This window comes from Hyperoodon ampullatus (genome assembly GCF_949752795.1).
Source record: "Hyperoodon ampullatus genome assembly, chromosome: 16".
Taxonomy (NCBI): domain Eukaryota; kingdom Metazoa; phylum Chordata; class Mammalia; order Artiodactyla; family Ziphiidae; genus Hyperoodon; species Hyperoodon ampullatus.
Genome location: NC_136929.1, coordinates 73,117,540 through 73,140,980, shown reverse-complemented (window position 1 = coordinate 73,140,980; position 23,441 = coordinate 73,117,540). Strand labels below are relative to the sequence as shown.

Here is a 23,441-nt window from a genome sequence, read left to right as displayed (position 1 = left end):
CAGATTTGGAACACAAGTAGATGCAACTCCTAAGACCTTTCCATCATATACCAAAGCCAAAACAAATCTCTACTACGGCATTTGTGTCATCAAAGACATAGCAGACAGGTACAGTAAGAGCTATATAGGTGTTTGACCAATAAATTGAAAATACTCCTCCTTCAAACCAATAAGCCAAGCGAAATGCAGAACGGCTCAGGAAGGCGGCTGGAGTGACCAGGAAGTGTGGGTCAAGGCTTCTCTGGGCTCCAGCAGGAACCTGGAGGTAAGGAAAGGCCCCCAGGAGAACAAAGGATTAGTCAGGAATCGGTGATGGAAGGGGCGGTGGAGGGCTAAGAAAGGGAACCTCAATGGAAGCAAGAAGCTGGTTATCCAGGACTGAGATGAGAAGGGAAATGACAAGGCCTGGGGTTTCTAGAGACTGCATATCTGGATGACAGGGCACAGATGGGCGCCTGGGTGAGGGCCGGGATGAGCCCAGAGCTGCAAGGGCAGCCACAGGGATGCTGGAGGAGGGGCGAGCTTAGACCCTTTGGAGTCTGGACTTCCGTTCCCACTTTTCCTTTCAGCTGCAAAGTAAACTGAGGGCCTCAGAAGGATTCAACAAAAACAGGAGGAAAGGGTTGGTGTCTGGGGGGCGGGGGCAGGGGAGAAGCACTAAGCCCAGTCCTGGGGTGCAGCCCCCCATGGGCCCCTTCCACTCTTCTTTCACCATAAAGAGAGCCAGTGAGGTAGAGAACAGACAATTGTCCAATTAAATTAGATTTTTAGGCTGCATTTATCTATATGATGGGGGTGCTGAATTACCTGGAAAATAATTTCAACTCTCCACTTAATTTTGCTCGATTATTTTGAACTAGGAATCAATGGAAAGCCTTTGATTCAAAGTCTGAGGTCCTTTTGCCTGAACAAATTAGGTTTTCCTTGGCCTCTCTCAGACCTGGGTACCAGACTCTGAGGAAATCCCGGAGTAAGAAAGATGACTACCCTGGGGGGACTAAAAACCGGGTAATCCACCAAAATTCAAAGTACATTATGGAAGGAGTATTCTCATTCCATACATCACACCGTTACCTTTAGTGCTTCAACTCAGGGTCTAATTTAATTTTTATTTTAAACAGCAAATTAATTATAAAGGACACCCTCTAATAAATTCCACACAAATTCATCACAAACACAGCCTCAGAGTTAAGTGATGTTCACATATTGTTTTCCCTTTATAATGGAATACAATGGCTTAAAAATTCTCATCGCCAAGCCAAACTCAGCCCTTGGCGTGCTTGTGAAACCACCGAGGAAGACTCAGCTACTGACCGAGAACAAGGTACCCTGTGTTCTCCACGGGCAAGCCTCGCCTCGGGGAGGGAAGGGGGAAGAGGGCAGGCGAGGACCTCCAATATCAGCGAGGGCCATCAGGACGTCCTGCTAATAAACGACTTTTTCACTGTCCACACTATAATTGGTTTACAGCCTTTTTTGTTTATTTATCCATAAGAGCTGCTGTTAAATGGCTCGAGAAGGCTCTCGCCTAATGGCTCAGTATCGCTCCCGGGCCTGTGCGAGGCGAGAGGGGCGCAGGCGTCCGCGGGGATTCAGAGCGGAAATGCATTTCACCTGTAATGGACTTGGCGCTTTTATGATACCCTGAGCTATATCCACAGAAGAAACACAACACACGACCTTGCTCGGTGGCGGGTATGTGTATGTACGTTATAATTAGCCAATCCAAAAATCTCCCTACCTTCGTCCCACCTATAAGAACAATAACAAGCGGCTGTTTGGCCGTGGTGTCCTGGGTCACTTTTTTGGGCAGCCAGCCTCAGAAAGTGCTCACTGTGAGGGTGGGGAGGCCTGGGTGGGCCATCTCCAGCCCACACCGCCCCCCCCCCGCGTGTTGTCATGGTTCAGCCCGGGGTTCCCGGATTTTGCCAGCGCGCGCAGGGGGCGGATTTGCTTTCTGCTGAGTGCCTCTTTTCTTTCTGCAGGGCCGAGCAAAAATATTAAATGGGAGCAAATGAAGCATCGAAATGGGAGACCAATTTACAGAAATGTGCAATTAGACGAGAAGTGCAAAGTAAACACTCTGGATCTGGGGGGAGGGGCGGGCGAGGCCACAGCAGCGGAGGGGGAGGAGGGGGCTGCTGGAGCGCCCGAGTAGAGGGACCGCAGAGGAGGCGAGCGAGAGGAAGAGAAGAAAGAGAGGGGGAGGGAGGGAAAAGGTGGCCGATCTTTGTCCCAAGCGGTGCTACCGCCCGCTCATAACCACGTCGCCAAGTCAACCCGCGGCGACTCGGCAGATTATCTCCGAGGGTCAACACGCCGCGGCCCGGCAACCCCCCTCCAGCCCTGCCCTCCTGATCGATGTGGTCGCTCGCGGCCGGTGATAGCGGGTCCTCCGCGGACGCCGCGAACAATGGACTCATTGACGCGGGCGCGGAGAGATTAGGTGCGCGGGTCCCACGGCCTTTCGCTCCCTGGCCCCCTCGGACTGCAGGTGGCCCTTTTCCCTGAAGAAATCGCCGGAACTCCCCCACGCTGCCCAGCCGCTCTCAGCCTGCCCTTTGGCGAGAGCCGGTGCCCCGACGATCCCCCGGAGCTGCGCGCGTCCCCACCGTCGCGGGGACCACTCGGTGCCCAGCGCTCATCCCAACACAGATGTTGACACGGCACCAGCATCTCACAAGACGAGGAATCTGCAGAGAAGTCCAGATTCCCAACTAGCTTTTGCTTTTTAATGAAAACGAGGCGTATTTCAGGGTAGCGCACTCAATCCGTATTCATTCGTATATTTCCACCAGGAGGAAACATTAAATCTACCTCGTAAAGGACTGGATGTAGTTTGCAGTTTAGGAAAGTCAGTGCAGTGATTTCCTCTTGCTGGTTCCTTGTGGTTCACGCTCCCTCTTGCCCAGGCTTTTCTGCTATGGTGTCCAGTTTTTCTAAAACCCTCGTGGCGGTTCGAGGACTGTGGTCACTTCGGCAGGACGCCTAAGGCGAACCGGTCGGCGGCGTTGATCCTGCCTGGGTCCGAGGTTGTGTGCCAACGCGACCCGGAGATAGTCCGTCTGCACCACTGGATCCGAAAAAGCGTCTCTATTCAGTGAGGACCCCAGAGGGCCCAGAAGTTACCGAATCGGTGGGAGCCAAACACTGACATTGTCATAAAAACGCTGCGCTTTTATTTCTTTTCTGAACGCTCCTCTCCCAGGCCTGCCTTGTTTCAGTCGGACGCGGGAATCGACGTTCTGCAGCTGACGGACTCCGGCCAGGTCTCGGGATCCGTGGGGAGCCATCAAGGATCTGGAAACCGGGTGCCAACCCCCTGCCCCCCCCAGACACAAGAGGGGACGCTACTTCTTTTCCCCCTTGCCCCTGTAGGAATCTGCATTCTGAGCTGGCCAAATGAGCCCTAATTTCCCCAAATCAAAAATTAATAATGCCTTTCCCTTTTAAAAAATTTAGAAGCCACTGTGAATGCTTCTGAAGTTATAGTTTACACTCCAGAAATCCCCGGAGCACAGCCACAGGCAAAAACATACTGCGACTCCTGGATCTTTACGTGCCAGTTCACTGACATCACTCGTGGTTGTGTACAAGTCTGATAAATAAAATAGAACCAACTGCTTCCGACCTGTAGAGCTGGGGTCCTCAAATTTTTTGACCTTATTCCCTAACAATTTTTTAAAAGTCTGTGTACAACCGCAACAGATGTATATTTATAAATTATACCAATGAACTAATATGTACATTATGAAACGTACAAGGAAAATAGACTGTTTAACGTATGAGGAAAATATGTTTCTATAAATGAACAGAAGGTCTAATAATCTTATTCGTGCCCCACTTTGGCGGGTATTGCCAACTGCACATACAGGTGTAGTAAACTCGGCTGAGAGAGAAAACTGAAACGTTCAGGCGCTCGTGGGTACCTGGGCCCGGCTTCTTAAGGCAGCCAGCCAGGCCAATAATGGCCTCAGGCTGAGCCACGTGGGGCACAGTGGAGCCTATGGCGCGGCGGCCGCCCGCCCGTCCCGCCGGCACCGGGTCACCTCTCCGAGCGGTGCCGAGCTGTCAAAGCTGCAGGGGTGCCTCCGGGAGTGGGAGCGCCGCACAGCTCCAAGTCCCTGGCTCCAGCCCCCTTCTCCTGGTCCCCAAGGCCGGGCGGCAGCCATGAATGGCGAGGAGCAGTACTACGCGGCCACGCAGCTGTACAAGGACCCTTGCGCGTTCCAGCGGGGCCCGGCGCCAGAGTTCAGCGCCAGTCCCCCGGCGTGCCTGTACATGGGCCGCCAGCCCCCGCCGCCGCCGCCGCCGCCACCGCCTCCATTCCCCGGCGCCCTGGGCGCGCTGGAGCAGGGAAGCCCCCCGGATATCTCCCCGTACGAGGTGCCCCCGCTCGCCGACGACCCCGCGGTGGCGCACCTCCACCACCACCTCCCGGCTCAGCTCGCGCTCCCCCGCCCGCCGGCCGGGCCCTTCCCGGATGGAGCTGAGCCCGGCGCCCTGGAGGAGCCCTGCCGCGTCCAGCTGCCTTTCCCGTGGATGAAGTCTACCAAGGCTCACGCGTGGAAAGGCCAGTGGGCAGGTAAGCCTGGCTCCCGCCCGCTTTGTCCTCACCCTCTCTCCGCCCGGCTGCCCCTACCTCCAAGCGCTTCCCAGGACTCTCTCCCAGTTTGCGTCCCCAGACTCTATGGATAACCTAGAGTCGGACTAAAGCATACAGGGAGCTAACACGGCCATTTTGCAAAGAAGCGCTTTTCTGGTCCAACTTGGAGCGTCTTTCCCACTCGGCTCTCTTCCTGGCAGCCTAAAGTCCTTCCTTCCCTGTCCGCTGAACTCCAGGAGCCCGCGCGCTCCCTGCGAGCCTAGGCCTGGCCGAGCTCAAGGTTTCGGACCCTCCAATCCTGCCCCAGCTGGGGGTCCGCCCGCCCAGGACTCCCGGGAGTGCGCGTCGAGGGAGCCGAGCAGGGCTCTGGGATGCTCCCGGCCCGGCCGGAGCGCGCCTTCGGAGCCCCGGGCCCCTTCTCGCCTTGAGCACCGCCCCCAACCCCCGCGGGCGGCTCCAGTAAAGAAAGCCAGGCCGTCTCAGGGGCACTAAGTAGGTGCAGAAAATCAGGGAAGGAAAGCCGTACCCAAGTGTGCAAAGGTGTCCAGCGGCCGGGGCTGGGGGGTCACAGCAGGGCCGAGGACTGGTCGCTCACCCTCGAAGCCAAGCAGCTGGGAGAGGCGTCTGCGATGCTCATTCACTTTTGAACCAACGGAAGTGTTTGACGGGCTCTCCCCGCGCTGCGTCCCTTTCAGTCCGTTCGAGGAAGGAGATGCCCTCTGGCACAGGCGAAACAGGGGGCCCCGGGCGCCGGCCTGTAACGGAAGGTCTTCCCAGCCCAGAGCCGGCGGCGAGTTCTGGCGCGGCCTGTGCCGCAGCCACACAATCTTATCGCTTCCGTGCCGAAGCCACTTCTAGTCACACCTGCACTGCAAATAGTGGACTTTTCTCTTCCTTCCAACTAACAGTCGGGAGTCAGGGGAGAGAGGCTGGAGGTGCCCGCGCCCCCCGCCCCGGGAATCCTCGGCCCCCGTCTGCCGAGTCTGGCTAGCCTGCCCAACTCTGCCCCTGGCGCAGCCAAGAGGGGCTTGGGGGGATCCGGGCTCGTCCCCGGGGCTCGCCTCTCCCCACTCTCTCGCGAAGGCTGTGTGGGGACCGGGCAGGTCCTGAGGCAGGACAGGGTCCAAACTCGGCCGCGATCTTCCCCACCGCCGGCGAAACTCCGCACGACCCTTACTCAGCCCGCGCGGCCGCGGCCAAAGGCCTCGGAGCCTTGGCAAATGCGGGATTCTTGGGAGGCGGGAGGCCGGCGTCCCCGGGCCGTGGGCGCGGGACTCCCAGTCCGTAGTTTCCTGCCAGGAGCTGCCTCCCGCCCGGGCCCCCTTCCCGCGGCGTGCTGGGGGCGCGCATTTCTCGAATCCCCGGCCCTCCTCGCGGCTTCCCCAGGAAGAATGCGAGGGAGGATCTGAAAAAGCCTTTCCGCGGTGGGGTAACTACCCACCTCCCGGGGGTGTTACAGCTGCTCCGGTGGAGCTTGGACCCGGGCGGACCGAAAGAACCGGAAAGGAAAACCCGAGGGAAAACCGGCAGCCTTGCCGGGGCATGGGGTAGCTTCTGGAAGGGTGACTTCCTCGGGCTGGAGGGTCGCGGTCGGAGGGGCCTTTGCCTGCGCCCTCTGACCCACTGCAGGCTCAGCCCGCCAGGGGCTGGGGGGCGGGAGGCGCCCTCCGGGCAGCTGCCTGCAGGATGCTGCTGCGGCCAGGGCCGTCCTCCCCGGAAACTCTGGAAGGAACCAAACTTCAAGGGTCTGGGAGCCCGCCTGCCCGCTCTTACTGATGTTTCACACCCCTGGAGAGAAAGAAGTAACCAAAGGGCCTTTATACGTAGATCGGATATGCATACTAGTAACAACGGGAACTTCCAAAACGCTCGCCCTAAGAAATGAACGGCGGCTGCCTTGCTGGCGGGCTTGCCCCTATACGCCTCCCCGCTGCGCCTTGGAGAACAGTGCAGACTGGGGGCCCTGACGTCTTCCCCAAACCACCAACAGCCTCCATCCTACGCCTTCGCCCCCTGCCAACTCGTCCTAGGCACAGCACCCCTGGGCTAGTGGGCCTTGAGCAGCCTCTCAGAGCGCTTTGGGGAGGCTGCTGAAAAAGGGCCAAAGCCCCGCGAGGTTGTGGGTTGAACTTACGAACTTCAGAGGACCTTTTTAGATGTTCTTTTAAGGCTCCCTCGTTTCTCTCCCAAGCCAAGGAAGGCCTGAAAGTGTTCAGACTCCGAGAGACGCCCCCAGCAAGCAGGACTCTGCTGACTCGGACAGGAGCCTCTGCCTTGGCTTCTGGGCACCTCCTTTTGGCCTGGAGGGAAACCCCTGGTGGGTTGTATTCCAGAAACACACACACTAGCTTTTGAACTCTAGCCAACAGTCACAGGAGAAATGTCACATACCTCTGCCCTACCTACACGCCGATTTAGGCCTCTTCCCCGTGTTTTGCTGGAACTTAGTGCCCCAGAGTCCACACCCTGGGCGCAGTCGGCATGTCACCCAGAAAGGAAAAGATCAGGGCCTGGAGGTGCACAGCCACAAACACCGGGTGAGCGGTGCTAATCTACCAGGCCGGGCCTGGCTGTCGCTTCCTCACCACCCGGGCTCGGGGCTCCTCTACCCTGCTCGGCTCTCAGCTCCCCAGTGGGGGATCCAGCCCCGAGTCTCCCCTCCCTAGCCTCCCCTCCTGCCTTGGCCAGCATTTGGGGCCCAGGACACAGAGGCTGGGGTTGACCTTCTCCGGGGGCTCAGAATGGTTTCCCTTCTCGTCCAGGGCAGGTGCCCAGCCAAGGTTAGAATTACAATTATAGAGAATTTACCAGTTCTTGAGTTGGGGCTGACTACAACAATATAACTTGATAGAGAGATAATATATGGTCAGATATGACAATATATGTCATATCCTCGGGAACTTTATTAGCTCAAGGTTTTTCAAACTGAAGGTTGCACCCATTAGTCGGTCGTGAAATCCATTTACTGGGTTGAAACCTTGTTTTTAATGAAACAGTAAACAATAGGAGAAATTAGATAGCATCATAGGTGGTAAAGTTTGGTTTAAGGTCCTAAATTTTTTTGTGTGGCAGTTATACATATCAGTGTGTGAACTGGGTGATGATTTGAAATGTATTTGTTACTGTGGGTCATCGTCAGAAAGTTTTTTTTAAGTACTGTATTAAAGACATTTTTTTGCCTTGGTAGAATCCAGTCGGTTTAGATATTATGTGCATTTTAATCAGCACCAACCCAAACAGTGCTTAAGTGAACACATTCTAGAACCACTCGTTGATAGAGCCACGGAAAGAACCCATGCAGCTTTGACCTCCAAGAAAAGACAAACCTTACTAGGGAAGGGCTGCGTGCCCCAGACTGGGCTCTCGGATAGAAGGCCTGAGCTCGGTGGCCGGAGCGGCTGGGAAGGGGCCAGGGCTCCTAGGACTGGGGCAAAAGGGTTGGGCTGCACGGGTGGGGACAGGCAGGAGAAGCCAGGGATCAGGGACCACATTCACGTGCTGTGTCGCCCGCAGGCGGTGCCTACGCAGTGGAGCCGGAGGAGAACAAGCGGACGCGCACCGCTTACACTCGCGCGCAGCTGCTGGAGCTGGAGAAGGAGTTCCTGTTCAACAAATACATCTCCAGGCCGCGCCGGGTGGAGCTGGCCGTCATGCTGAACTTGACCGAGAGACACATCAAGATCTGGTTCCAAAACCGCCGGATGAAGTGGAAAAAGGAGGAGGACAAGAAGCGCAGCGGCGGGACCGTGGCCGTGGGCGGTAGGGACGCGGAGCCCGAGCAGGACTGCGCGGTGACCTCGGGCGAGGAGCTGCTGGCGCTGCCGCCCCCGCCGCCCCCCGGGGGTGCTGTGCCGCCCGCGGTCCCCGCCGCCGCCCGAGAGGGCCGCCTGCCGCCTGGCCTTAGCGCGTCGCCTCAGCCTTCCAGTGTGGCGCCTCTGCGACCGCAAGAATCTCGGTGAGAGATGGGGCTCCTCCCTGCCGGGTGGCATCAGCCACCCGCAAAGGAGGGAGGAGCGGACCCAGGACCCCGGGTGTGACCACCGGTCCAGGCCGTTCGCTGGGGCAGGAGCTGGGCGGCCCACCCCAGACTGGAGGGGAGAGCCCGGGCTCTGAGGCGCCTAGTGGCAACTGGGGCGCGGTGGGGAGACGCTGGCCCACCTTCTGGAAGGAGAAGAGACGTTTTCTGAAATATCCGGGGCCTCTCTGGGTGATACTGTTGGATTGGCAACGCCTGTGCTGCCGTGCAGGTGCCATCACTCCAGAACCGTGGACCTCTTTAGAGAAGCCGGCTCTTCAAAAGACAACAGAAACTATACAAACTGGAACCGTCCCCAACACAGCAGGCAAACTGGATGGAGCGCCTCAACCTGCCCAGGGAACAGAGCCATTTTTACTCCAGCCTCTGCCTTAACGTTTAGAAATAACTGAAAGGAAACATCTGAAGTTTCAAAGACCTAGTGAAATCAATGCCCATGGAATAGAATAATTCCTCCTTCTCCTCTTCTTCTTTTATAATCTTTTTAGCAGAACCACATCCTTCACCAGTGCACATCCTTCAGCCTCCACCTCTTTCCTCTGAAGAAAAGAACATCTTGTAAGCATGGCTAGGTGGTGGCAGGGCTGGGGTGCAGGGGCAGCGGCAGCATTGCTGTACACCCCCGTGTGCCAGAACTCCCAGAGACGGCAAGGGGAGATGGGCCTGGAGCGAAGGTTTTGGGGAAGAAAGACGGCCCCTGAGCAATCACTACACTGAAGATATTTGGAGCTTTCTATTCCGGATGGGGATTTGGTTACTGATCTCAGGGCGGGGAAGACTGTGTGGGGACAATCAGGGTGGCCTGACCCACCTTGGAAACTATCCACAGGGTATGACTTCCTCATCCTTAGAGATGATGAAAATGTATGTGGTTGGGGAATCTGAGGCAAGATGGTTATTTTTATTTAAAGTTTTTAAATTACCTAACAGTTCTTTGCAAACAGGTCTGTGGTTTCCAGGTCAGTTGCTTGTTTCAGGGTCTGAGCCTCGTGTTCAGGTGATGTTTGTGGAAAACGCTTAATAAATACAGATAACGTGGAAAGAGAAGAAAACTGATTCCGCTTGCTTTGTATCAAACCCTTCTTGCAGTGCAATGATTCCAATTCATTTAAAAAATTAAAGCAGCATTTTTTTTTTTTGGCACTAACCAGGGAAAACCTAGACACCACGTTTGGGTTTTAGGTTGGGAAAGAGTATCAGCAGGTGGATTTTCGGGTGTTTTGTTTTGTTTCATTGTAAATTTAGGAGTCACTTCTGAAAATGAATTAATTTCTTAGGCAGTAGAGCCCATAGGCATGGGGGGTTCGGAGTGTGGCGGGCTGTCGATGAATAAGCGCAGAGCCGGAGCTGCCACCCGGCCCCGCACCGAGGGCGGCAGAGAAACGCCCAAAGCGGCCGTCCAGTCGAGGCCTTTTTCGGGGGCTTCTCCGAAGGAAGTGTTGCTCTGGATGAGTTTCCACCCCTGGAGCCTGAGGGCCAAGAGTGTCTTGTGTTAGGGGCACACAGGCCCCGACTTAGTGGGCTTCCAACCTCCGGGCCACCCTGCTCCTCCCCGCGGCCCTTGGACGGGCAGCACAGCCCCAGCGCACGCCTGAAGGCGCCTCCCCAGTGTTTCCACCGGTTCCGAGACAACGGCTCACTCCCAAGAGTCGCCGCTATTATCTTCGTTTGCAAAGAGATGCAGGGTTTGTTTTTGCTGTGTTGGTGGTTTTTGCTTCTGCTTTTTGGGTTTTGTTGTTATTGTTTTTTGTGCGGGTTTTCTTTTCTTTTCTTTTTTTTTTTTTTTTTGCGGTACGCGGGCCTCTCACTGCTGTGGCCTCTCCCGTTGCGGAGCACAGGCTCCGGACGCGCAGGCTCAGCGGCCATGGCTCACGGGCCCAGCTGCTCCGCGGCATGTGGGATCTTCCCGGACCGGGGCACGAACCCGTGCCCCCTGAATCGGCAGGCGAACTCTCAACCACTGCGCCACAAGGGAAGCCCTGTGCGGTTTTCTTGAGAGAGAGAGAGAAATCGAGTCATAACGCCCCTCCGAATAAAAGAAGAAGGTTCTGTGGATCAGAAAGGAGAACTTCCTCATCAGCGAGACGTCTCCCAGCTGCTGAGGGCTGTGAGCCCCTGCAGGCTCTGCACACCCGCCTGGGCTCTGGAGTCTAGCAAGACTGCGTTCAGACCTCGGGTCCCTCAAATACCAGCCGTGACCCTGATAAAATTACTCCACTTCCCCCTGCCTGGGTTTTCTCATCCGTATAGTGAAAGTGGATACCACCTCATAGACTTGTGAGGTTTAAACCAAAGAATACATGTAAAGCGCTTAATTCAGTATCTAGAAATAGTTATCCCTGCACAAATATTGGTTGTTTTATTATCATCATCATTTTCGGAAGCAGCTGGGGAATCGCAGCTGCAGAGGCTTCCCGAGTCTCCTGCAGCCCCTCTCCTTTGACAAACCTCCTCTTGTTCATACAACCACTGATCTTTACTGAGCGCGTCCTGGTTTTAACGCCGCCCTTCCTCATAAACAGACTGCCCACAGCATCCTTCACCAGGAGAGGCTGTCCTCATCTGGCACCAGGGAAGCTGATGCTGTGGGGTGGAGGGAGGACCTACCTGCTGGAGCTCGGCCGCCCGGTTGGTGGAGGTGCGGAGGCTTGTCCTCGGAAGCCAAGGAGGTCTTCAGGGCTCCACGCGGAAGCCGCCGCCCTCTCCGAGGCTCCGGGCCTCCCCGCGCGCCGCGGCCTCCCCGCTGGGGGTTCCAGGGTTCGCCAACCCGAGGAGAAGAGGCGCGGGCCGCCCGGGGCCGGGCTCGGCGGCGGAGGCCGCGGTCTGACTCCGGCCGGCGTGCGGCTCTGCCGCTCTGCTGGGCTGGGGACCCGGCCGCCGGGGCTGGTGCCTCCGCGCAGAAGAGGCCCGGCTTTCGGTCCCCCCACCCCTTAACTACGCGGGCCCTGGAACAAATCCCTGAATTCTGCGTTTCCCTTTCCATAAAATGGTCTCAGCACAAGGACGAAATGAGATGATGTCCTTCAAATGTATTACCGGGCCTGGCGCACAGTCGCCAGGACACGTGGTGGCGGCGGCGAAGTGTAGTTGCCATTAGAGGCCGGTCTCCCAGGGAGACCCAGGGAGGCGGCGGAGAGCGGAGCCCGGCTCGCCAGATGGGCCCGGAAGAGAGGAAAGAGGGCGACCGAGCTCGGGCCGGAGCCACGCGGGGCCTCACCCGAAGCGGGACGGAGCGCGTAGTCCCGACCCCTCCGGCCGCTGGGTCCAGGTCAGGCCCCACCGGGCGACCCGCGTGCGGCTGGACGTGCGCGTCTCCGAGTCTGCTCGGCCACTCTCGGCGGACGGGGCGCTGGGGCGCTCGGACCTGCCAGCTGCGCCCACGCGCGCGGCCCAGACTCTCGAGTGAGGAGTCCTGAACAGTGAGACCTCCCTGGAGCCCGAAACAAATCTGCTAGCCCGGCCTCTTTCGGCCACTCAAGCTACCGCCGGGCGCCGGAACCCGAGGTGACCGCGGTACCCACCTCCGCTGTGGGGCTGCTAGCCTCCGTCTGCTCCTCGGGCACGGCGCGCTCCTCGGCCTCAGCGAACAGACGCACACGGCGAACGCCCGAGAAAGCGGCCTCGGCGCGGAGGGAGACGGGGTTTCGGCCAATGCAGAGCGCAGCCGCAGCGAGCGCGCGCCGGCCCGAGCGCCGCAGCATCCCCGTCTCGCCGCCCGCGCCTCCACGTCCGCCACTCCCCGAAGGGCATCCCCGCTGGACCATGAACCCCACCGTTCCTCCCGGAATCTTCCATCCGCGGTGAGGTACGATCGTGGAGCGCCGCCGGGCGCCGATGGCGCGCGCAGACCACGCGGCTGCAGCACTGTCCGGGCTCAAGCCCACGACTGTAGTCCCGGGCTGCGGAAGATCCCGCGCGGGCTGCGGAAGATCCCGCGCGGCCGCCGCGCCGCGGAAGATCCCGCGCGGCCGCCGCGCCACACACACATCCAACACCAGGAGCCACGGGGAGCCGGAGCCGGGGTCAAGGATCCCGGGCCTCCTCGTGCACAGCGTCGGGTCTCATGGTGTCCGGCCGCAAGAGTGCCCGACAAAGTCCCCCTTTCTTTCGCGATAAAGTCCTTCCTGTTGTTTTGCTTACGGTTACTCGAAGACGTTCTCACCTTAAAAGCCAAATTCATACCACGCAACAACAACGTCTGAGTTGGTGGTGATTTCAGGTCCTGCCTATTGTTTTCAACGGGTTTCGCATCTGCAGTTCACTTGCCCCTTTCGATCCGGGACTGGCGCCTGAATGCATCCAGCAAGGTTTACTGGGCTCTTACTCTCTGTGCCGGCCACCTCTGGAAGCCGTACAGTTGCTTGCCTGATGGTCGTCCCAGTCGGAGATTGGACTGATTATCGGTGAATTGATCAGAGTCCATAGGAGCCACTCAGGTTCCCCAAATTTCTCCTTTTGAACCACAAAGGCTGCTTTGATTTCCCAGGTTAATCTTGGCCCTGCGTCCAGGGCCGTCACTCTCTCCATATCGTCCCCTTCAACTAGTTCCGTTCAATGCATTTAAGTTTGAATGAAATCTAAGTATGGCACTGCCCTTTCAAGTCGGTGAAGTCTGCCTGTTCTTCCATTCCCATTCTCTTCCTCCTTCTCTTTCTCCCCAGATCTGGGTTTCTGTGTAGGTGTGGGTGTGTCTTAGGGTGAGTCTATCTTCGTGTGTCTGGTTTTGTTTGTTGGCCTGTGTGCATTTGTGTGCATGTGTTTAGGGTATGTCTTATGTGGATTGCAGTGGTGACAATGATCAGTGTGTAGGTAGGAACCACGGACACCTTACTATATACTCTTTTTATTTCCCCGCCCAGCGCAGCCATCTCCCAAGGGCCTGATGACATTGCTGCTGATGAAAACTGTCCACTCAGGTAACTGTCTCAATTCTTTGTGTTGACACAGTGTTTGCAGGCAGGAAAAGCTGTCTTTAGAAGAACACAAGTTGGAACTTTGGTAGAAGCTGGCTGATTGCTGAAGTATTGCACGATTGCATAAGGAATTAAAATTGTTTTTCTAAGAAAAAAGTTCACAACTGAGGTCTTTCACACTTCAGCAGCATCACCTAGAAACCCTCCTGAAAATCAAGTACTTAGAAGGGTCAGAAGAGGGAAGTTCTGGGTTAACACTAAATCAAATTTTACTCAAAGCCATTCTGACAAGCTAGATGGGGGAGCAATAAACCTAATGGGAAACTGAGGCAGGGCAGCAGGAAGCAGAAAGGCTTCCCTGAAAAAGAACTGGGAGTGATGAAGCCACTCAGCTGGCAGCCAGCCTTCAGGAAATTGCTACATGTGGACAGCTTGTAGCAGCTTGTGGACAGCTGCGGGGAAAGGATCTGCGGGTGACTCCGAGTAGGAAGAAGAGGTCAAGCTCTACAAATAGTAGCTACCAGTAGATGTTTAGAGAGTGAAAGTAACTGATACAGGTCTTTTAGGCTACCTAGTGATTACCTGCCAATGCCAGGTTCCCATATTAAAGTATGCTACATTTATATATCATGAGATAGAATGGACAATAAAATTTTATTCCTTTTTAACTAAAATTATTTTTCTCTATAAGTGAAATGCTATGGCTTTTGAAAGCATAGATAGCTCTAGCCTTAAGCAATATTTTATAATTCACTTTCAAGTTGAATTGTTTAGTCTTTCCCTAAACACAGAACATATAAATACCTTAAATATATGGTGTTTCATCAGCATACAGTCAAGATTCTTGTCTGCATTAAAGAATACACTGAACTCTCACATCTAGTCATAATTACACATACAAAATTGTAAGTGTTTTTGCTGTAATTTATATCATTTGAATAAATTCTAATATTTTCCTGAATTCTCAATTAGTCTTATGTCCAAGGTAATGAGAGTTTGAAAAATCATTTATCCTACTTATACATGCTCTAAAAAATTCAGAAGTTTCACACATCTGGATATGTCTGGATATACTGCCAATTTGAAATTGCTATATTACATGGAACTATTTCCACTTCAGTAGTTCTAGAAACACAATAAAATGTACAAAATGATCTCCAAGATTTAAAAACAAATCGAAAATACTGTACAATTGAATTTATTGCAATAAATAAATGCAGGTTTATTTTAATTTAATGTTGAAAGTCTAATTTTCTAGACCAGAAGTACAGATTATTTCTCCTCTAGATGAGGAGACACACAAACACGCAGACTTTGTAAAGCACAAGCCAACTTTCATGACGCCTGTTGTCCTGAGATCCAGTGGAGAAGAGAGAGGAGGATCTCTGGACAAATACAGAAATTAACAGTGCTGGTTCTCAGCGCTCTGGGAAGGGTTTAACTTCTCCATCCGCATCCACTATTTATGGCTCTTCTGAACAAGGGCAAATAACTTAATCCCTCTGAGCCTGTCTACTCGCCTGTGAATTACCGGAAATGGGATCTCATGTGATTGAGTGAGGGTTAAATACAATCATGTATGTAAGAGCACATACACGGGTGGGTGGGGCGGTTCCTCCAGAAACTGAGGTCTTTCTCGTCTCGCTAGAGCAAGGATAGCACTTCGCGCAGAAGACCTCAGAGCTGACAACAAGTGACACAAAACTGAGGTCTTTCTCATCTCGCTGGAGCAAGGACAGCACTTAGCTCAGAAGACCTCAGAGCTGACAAGTGACACAAAACTGAGGTCTTTCTCATCTCGCTAGAGCAGGGACAGCACTTCACACAGAAGACCTCAGAGGTGACAACAAGTGACACAAAACTGAGGTCTTTCTCGTCTAGCTAGAGCAGGGACAGCACTTCGCTCAGAAGACCTCAGAGCTGACAACAAGTGACACAAAATGAATGTGTGCCCTTTTGGGTCCTCAGATCCTCCCTCTGATGGGGGTAGCTAGGTATTGTCCTGTATCTTCACAAGAGAGTGTCTGGGCTGAAAAACCACATTGGTGCTGACCTAGCAGGAGCAAAAATAAACTACTAACTCCGTCAAATAAAGAGGCAAAGCCAGTCATGCTGAAGTTACAGTTCAGACAGCACTGATGCCCCAATTCAACTAGCTTTATATGAAAGGTATACATGTTTGAGCTAGTTTAGGGATTGTCTGTTGACCAAAGATAGAAAGTCTCTTTACAAAGTGGAATTTGTTTAGGGGTCCATAGGCTCCCCAAAATAGGTGATTGTCCCTAACCTCCTTAATAAGTCATTTCCTTAGATGTTACTGTGTGGTTAGGTTTGGCTGTGACTACTGGAAACCCCAAATAGCAGAGGCTGAAGAGTGAAGTTAATTTCTCTCCTACACAGAAGTCTGGAGGCAGGTGATTCAGGCCTGGAATACTGCTTCAGAATTGCCTGGGGCCCAGGTTACTTTGACTTCCCTTTCTGCTACCCCTACATTTGCCCCTCATTTCACGGTCCCACAGGGCACTCCAGCTATGACACCCACTTTCTAAGCAGCAGAAGGGAAGAAACAAAGGAAGAAGGGTAGGCCCCTATGATGGGTGGAATACTGATCCCTGAAAGATGTCCACCTCGTAATCCCTTGAACCTGTGGGTATGTTCTGTTATAGGACAAAAATGACTTTACAGATGTAGTTACGTTGGGGACCTTAACTTAATCCTGGATTATCTGGTGGGCCCAATCTAATCATACAAACCCTTAAGAGCAGAAAACTTTCTCCAGCCGGAATCCAAGAGCTCAGCAGAAGGAAAAGTCAGATTCTGTGTGTGAGAGGATTCCAGGTGCCATTACTGGCTCTGGGATGGAGGACCCACATGCCAGGACTGGAGAGAGGCGCCAGGAGCTAAGGGATGCCTCCAGGTGACAGTTGGCAAGGAAGTGGTGACCTCAGTCCTACAGCCACAGGACCTGGATTCTGCCAGCAACCCAAGTTCTTCCCAGAGCCTCCCTAGCAGAGCTCAGCTGGCCAGCAACTTGATTTTGACCTTGTGAAACTCAGAGCAGATAAACCTGCTGAGCCAAAGGGGGGCTCTTGACCTGCAGAAACTGAGAGAGCATACATTTTTGTTATTCTGTGCTGCTGTGTAGTAATTTGTCTTTGCAGCAATAAAAAATGAATACCATCCCCTTTTCTTGAATGACACTTCAAGGAAGTGACACCACACCTGCTTACACTTCATGAACAGTTCTTAGTTACATGAAAACTCGTGGCTGGGTGGCAGGTTGGAAAGTGTAGTCTTTATTCTGGATGGTCGTTTGTCTAATTAAAAATGGGAGGAGTTTTTTTTTTTAATTTAAAAAGGGACTTCCCTGGTGGCACAGTGATTAAGACACTGAGCTCCCAATGCAGGGGGCCCAGGTTCAATCCCTGGTCAGGGAACTAGATCCCACATGCAAGCTGCAACTAAGAGTTCACATGCCACAACTAAGGAGCCGGCAAGCCACAACTAAGGAAGCCTGCAAGCCACAACTAAGGATCCCAAGTGCCGCAACTAAGGAGCTGGCAAGAGCCACAACTAAGGAGCCCGCAAGCTGCAACTAAGACCTGGTGCAACCAAATAAATAAATAAATATATATATATATTTTTAAAAAAACACCATTCTTTAAAAATTGTTTTTTAATTAAAAAAATAAATAAATAGATGCAAAAATCCTCAACAAAATACTAGCAAACAGAATCCAACATCACATTAAAAGGATCATACACCATGATCAAGTGGGGTTTATCCCAGGAATGCAAGGATTCTTCAATATATGCAAATCAATCAATGTGATAAACCATATTAACAAATTGAAGGAGAAAAACCATATGATCATCTCAATAGATGCAGAAAAAGCTTTTGACAAAATTCAACACCAACTTATGATAAAAACCCTCCATTTATGAAAGTAGGCATAGAGGGAACTTACCTCAGCATAACAAAGGCCATATATAATGAACCCACAGCCAACATCATTCTCAATGGTGAAAAGCTGAAACCATTTTCACTAAGATCAGGAACAAGACAAGGTTGCCCACTCTCACCACTATTATTCAACATAGTTTTGGAAGTTTTAGCCACAGCAATCAGAGAAGAAAAGGAAATAAAAGGAATACAAATTGGAAAAGAAGAAGTAAAACTGTCACTGTTTGCAGATGACATGATACTATACATAGAGAATCCTAAAGAGGCTACCAGAAAACTACTAGAGCTAATCAATGAATTTAGTAAAGTAGCAGGATACAAAATTAATGCACAGAAATCTCTTGCATTCCTATATACTAATGATGAAAAATCTGAAAGAGAAATTAAGGAAACACTCCCATTTACCATTGCAACAAAAAGAATAAAATACCTAGGAATAAACCTACCTAGAGAGACAAAAGACCTGTATGCAGAAAACTATAAGACACTGGTGAAAGAAATTAAAGATGATACCCACAGATGGAGAGATATACCATGTTCTTGGATTGAAAGAATCAACGTTGTGAAAATGACTATACTACCCAAAGCAATCTACAGATTCAATGCAATCCCTATCAAATTACCAGTGACATTTTTTACAGAACCAGAACAAAAAATCTTAAAATTTGTATGGAGACACAAAAGACCCCAAATAGCCAAAGCAGTCTTGAGGGAAAAAAATGGAGCTGGAGGAATCAGGCTTCCTGACTTCAGACTATACTACAAAGCTACAGTAATCAAGACAATATGGTACTGGCACAAAAACAGAAACATAGATCAATGGAACAGGATAGAAAGCCCAAAGATAAATCCACGCACCTACGGTCAACTAATCTATGACAAAGGAGGCAAGGATATACAATGGAGAAAAGACAGTCTCTTCAATAAGTGGTGCTGGGAAAACTGGACAGCTACATGTAAAAGAATGAAATTAGAACACTCCCTAACACCATACACAAAAATAAACTCAAAATGGATTAGAGACCTAAATGTAAGACTGGACACTATAAAACTCTTAGAGGAAAACACAGGAAAAACCCACTTTGACATAAATCACAGCAAGATCTTTTTTGATCCACCTCCTAGAGGAATGGAAATAAAAACAAAACTAAACAAATGAGACCTAATGAAACTTAAAAGCTTTTGCAAAGCAAAGGAAACTACAAACAAGATGAAAAGACAACTCTCAGAATGGGAGAAAATATTTGCAAATGAATCAACGGACAATGGATTAATCTCCAAAATATATAAACAGCTCATGCAGCTCAATATTAAAAAAACAAACAACCCAATCCAAAAATGGGCAGAAGACCTAAATAGACATTTCTCCAAAGAAGACATACAGATGACCAAGAAGCACATGAAAAGCTGGCTCAACATCACTAATTATTAGAGAAATGCAAATCAAAACTACAGTGCAAATCAAAACTACTACCTCACACTAGTTAGAATGGGCATCATCAGAAAATATACAAACAACAAATGCTGGAGAGGGTGTGGAGAAAATGGAACCCTCTTGCACTGTTGGTGGGAATGTAAATTGATACAGCCACTATGGAGAACAGTATGGAGGTTCCTTAAAAAACTAAAAATAGAATTACCATATGACCCAGCAATCCCACTACTGGGCATATACCCAGAGAAAAACATAATTCAAAAAGACACATGCCGGCTTCCCTGGTGGCGCAGTGGTTGAGAGTCCACCTGCTGATGCAGGGGACAGGGGTTCGTACCCCAGTCCGGGAAGATCCCACATGCCGCAGAGTGGCTAAGCCCTTGAGCCATGGCCGCTGAGCCTGCGCGTCCGGAGGCTGTGCTCCACAACAGGAGGGGCCACAACAGTGAGAGGCCTGCGTACCGCAAAAAAAAAAAAAAAAAAAAAATGACACATGCATCCCAATGTTCATTGCAGCACTATTTATGATAGCCAGGTCATGGAAGCAACCTAAATGCTCATCGACAGACGAATGGATAAAGAAGATGTGGTACATATATACAATGGAATATTACTCAGCCATAAAAAGGAACAAAACTGGGTCATTTGTAGAGACGTGGATGAATCTAGAGACTGTCATACAGAGTGAAGTAAGTGAGAAAGAGAAAAACAAATATCGTATATTAACGCATATATGTGGAACCTAGAAAAAATGGTACAGATGAACTGGTTTGCAGGGCAGAAACTGAGACACAGATGTAGAGAACAAACCTATGGACACCAAGGGGGGAAAGTGGCGGGGGGGTGGGGGAGATGAACTGGAAGATTGGGATTGACCTATATACACTAATATGTATAAAATGGATAACTAATAAGAACCTGCTGTATAAAAAATAAAATAAAATTCAAAAATTAAAATTTTTTTTAATTAAAAAAATAAATAAAATAATAACTAAAAAAATGTTTTTAATGGGAGGGAACAGCATTAAAGGAGGAAGGGTAGAATGGATATTGGGGACAGCTAGCTGTCTCCACCACTGTTACCAAGAGTCTGTATTTAAAATTTTTTCATCATAAGTTGGTACCTTCTGCAAAAGCCACAGATGAAAACAATACTTATTATTATACATAGCCCACTTGTGGAACCCATGTGCTGAGATTTAGTGCAAGAAGGAAGTTTGTTCCAACAAATGTGCATGCTTACTTTCATCAGACAGTGAACACTGTACAAGGTATTGTTTGCCTTGTCTGCTCAAAAGCTCAAAACTAAACTCAACCGTGTCTCTCAGCCTGGCAAAGCAGACTGAGGAAGACTGAGGTTTTCCATCAGAAAAAGTGGGCTTCCGGGCTTCCCTGGTGGCACAGTGGTTGAGAGTCTGCCTGCCGATGCAGGGGACACGGGTTCGTGCCCTGGTCCGGGAAGATCCCACGTGCCGCAGAGCGGCTGGGCCCGTGAGCCATGGCCGCTGAGCCTGCGCGTCCGGAGCCTGTGCTCCACAATGAGAGAGGCCACAACAGTGAGAGGCCGGCGTACCGTAAAAAAAAAAAAAAAAAAAAAAGCAAAAGTGGGCTTCCATTTCTGCGTTCACCATTCATCACTCTTCTGAACTACATGGCAAATGACTTTGTATCTTTAAGTCTGTTTTCTCATTGGTAAATTGGGAGAAATACCCACCTCACAGGATTGTTGTGAGGGTTAAATAATGTATGTGAAAAGTACTTTTTGGTATGGAAATGGGCCCTCAATGTTATATGTCATTATAAAACATTGTATCTCTTCTTCCTCTAAATCAGCATTTTTAAAAGAGGAGGTTGAAACGTATTAGCCATTGATGATGTCAGTGTCCTGGGTTGTTATCAAATTTTTTTAAATTAAATAAAATGAAATAGAAAATATAAGAGTACATTATGGAGCTTCCCTGGTGGTGCAGTGGTTAAGAATCCTCCTGCCAATGCAGAGGTCATGGGTTCGAGCCCTGGCCTGGGAAGATCCCACATGCCGCAGAGCAACTAAGCCCGTGCGCCACAACTACTGAGCCTGCACTCTAGAGCCTGCAAGCCACAACTGCTGAGCCCACGTGCCGCAACTACTGAGCCCACGTGCCACAACTACTGAAGCCTGCGCGCCTAGAGCCCGTGCTCCGCAACAAGAGAGGCCACGACAATGAGAAGCCTGCGCACGGCAACGAAGAGTAGCCCCCGCTCGCCACAACTAGAGAAAGCCCGCGCGCAGCAATGAAGACCCAACACATCCAAAATATAAATAAATAAATAAATAAATAAATTTATAACAAAATAAAATAGAAAATATAAGAGTGCATTATGCATAGTGAGGATAAGGATTGCTTCATGAAACTTTTTCAGTTATGTGTGTATATGTCTAATAAATCATAGTGTAAAATATATTTCTACTTTGATTGCCATACAAAGTTTGGAAAACTGTTCTGAATTGGTGTTTGGTGTTTCTTATCTCTTTTAAGCCTTTTTTTTTTAATGTCCTATTAAGTATGTGCCTGTATTGGAAAGTGACTCAAATTCTCTTTGGAGGGAGAAAGTTGGGCTAAAAATGAAAGAGGAGGGAGAGCAGGGCGGTGGGGTAGGGCTCATGTCAAATATTCTTCACTCCAGATACAGTGGTTAGGCTCTTACTTCTCGTCCTCAAACCCACCCTTCCATACTCTGCCTAGTGATGCAGGAGGTGAGCCAACACAGGAAAAGTGCTTTTCTCCCTCGGCATCTGCCTGTTGGTTCAGGTCTGCCAGTCAGGAGGAGGTGCTGCAGGGAGGCTTGAGGGCTGAAGGCAGGACTTGTTTCCTCCTTTCTGCTTCCTGTTCACCTCCTGAGAGCCAGGCCAGGCGTCTTCTGATGGTGGCGGTTTATTCCATGAGCAGCGGCGTAATCCAGTTTGCACTTTTCCCAGTGTCAGCATCCCCTCAAGGCATCAACCACCTCACAAAGGCGTCACCTCTGTTGGCAGGCAGTCCCCCCTCAGAGATGTGAGTCTCAGCTCCAGGGGCCGCCTCCTTCAGGTTTCTAAGGTTTTTTAATTTACAACCTCTATTGTGTCGCCCCAGCCCCAGGGTGGTAGCTGGGTTTTGCAGTTACTACGTCCTGGACACCTTAGTGGCCCTTCCTACCTCTTCAGTTTTCATGGACCTGATTCCTCTCCCTGCTGAGTCACTGGATTCTCTTCTGTCTCCTGACTAGATCTTGGACCAGGAGGCAAGTCAATGTGTTTTAAGGGTAAGGCTGAACCGTGGAGGGGGAAATTGTGCGGTTTACATTCGTCTTTTCCAAAAGTTTCGCTGAGCATCCCTTCTTGGCTCCCTGGAGACCCCATATAGACTTAAAGTTTATCTACATGGAAATATCCGACTACTTGGCTTATCCAATTAAGGCCTGGACTTTGAGTTTGAATTGTTATTGAAGTTATGTTTTTATACTGCTTTGGTGAGATGGGATCCCTGTGAAGAAAGATAGGGTATCTTTTGTCTCCAAAGACATGTTATTAAGGAATGAGATGGGGGGAAATCTGCATCATTAATTTAAAACATTAAAATGTTACACAAAGTTCACATTTTGTTTTACTTCAGAAGCATTGGGAATGTACTATTTCTTATGTTGTGTTTATTTTTAAATCATATATATATGATATATATGTATCATACATATACACACATACATGTGTATGTTTATATAATGTATTATTTTATAATAAAAATATACAGAGGGAGGGCTTCCCTGGTGGCGCAGTGGTTGGGAGTCCGCCTGCTGATGCAGGGGACATGGGTTCGTGCCCCGGTCTCGGAAGATCCCACATGCCGCGGAGCGGCTGGGCCCGTGAGCCATGGCCGCTGAGCCTGCGTGTCCAGAGCCTGTGCTCCGCAACGGGAGAGGCCACAGCAGTGAGAGGCCCGCGTACCGCAAAAAAAAAAAAAACAAAAAAAAACACCATATATATATATATATATATACACACACACACACACACACACACACACACACACACACACACACACGGAAATGCCCCCTATTAAGATAAATGTCCTCATATGTATTCAAATCCTCTTAGTCACACCATAAATCATAGAATAGTGTGTCTGTTCATTGTCCCCTCCAGGACCGTCTCCAGTCTATTTCTGCCTCTGCTTCCCCACCACCATGGTTTCCTCACACCCGCCTCCTTTCTCACCAGCCCCACTGCGGGAGCCTCACTGGTCACACTATCTCCCGCTCCATTTTCCCCCGTCCACCCCTTCGCTTCGCTCAGGCCAGAGGGATCCTTCTAATATGGGGATGTGGTTGTGCCCCTCCATTACCCAGAGCTACTCAGTAGCCTCCACCATCTGAAGGGTCACGTCCAAGTCCCCCAGCCTGGACCCTCAGGGACCTCCATTCTCTGAGCCCATGAGTATATGTGCAGGTCCTTCACCCACTGGGCTGCCTCTA

General features: G+C 51.0%; 1 protein-coding gene across 1 annotated transcript; it reads left to right on the top strand.

Moving 5' to 3' along the window:
• Positions 1-4,170: 4,170 nt before the first annotated feature.
• PDX1 (pancreatic and duodenal homeobox 1) lies at positions 4,171-8,565 on the top strand (the record flags this gene model as incomplete). Its single annotated transcript, XM_079721693.1, has 2 exons — positions 4,171-4,585; positions 8,120-8,565. The coding sequence occupies 2 exons, from the start codon at positions 4,171-4,173 to the stop codon at positions 8,563-8,565; spliced, it is 861 nt and encodes a 286-aa protein (XP_079577819.1).
• Positions 8,566-23,441: the final 14,876 nt, after the last annotated feature.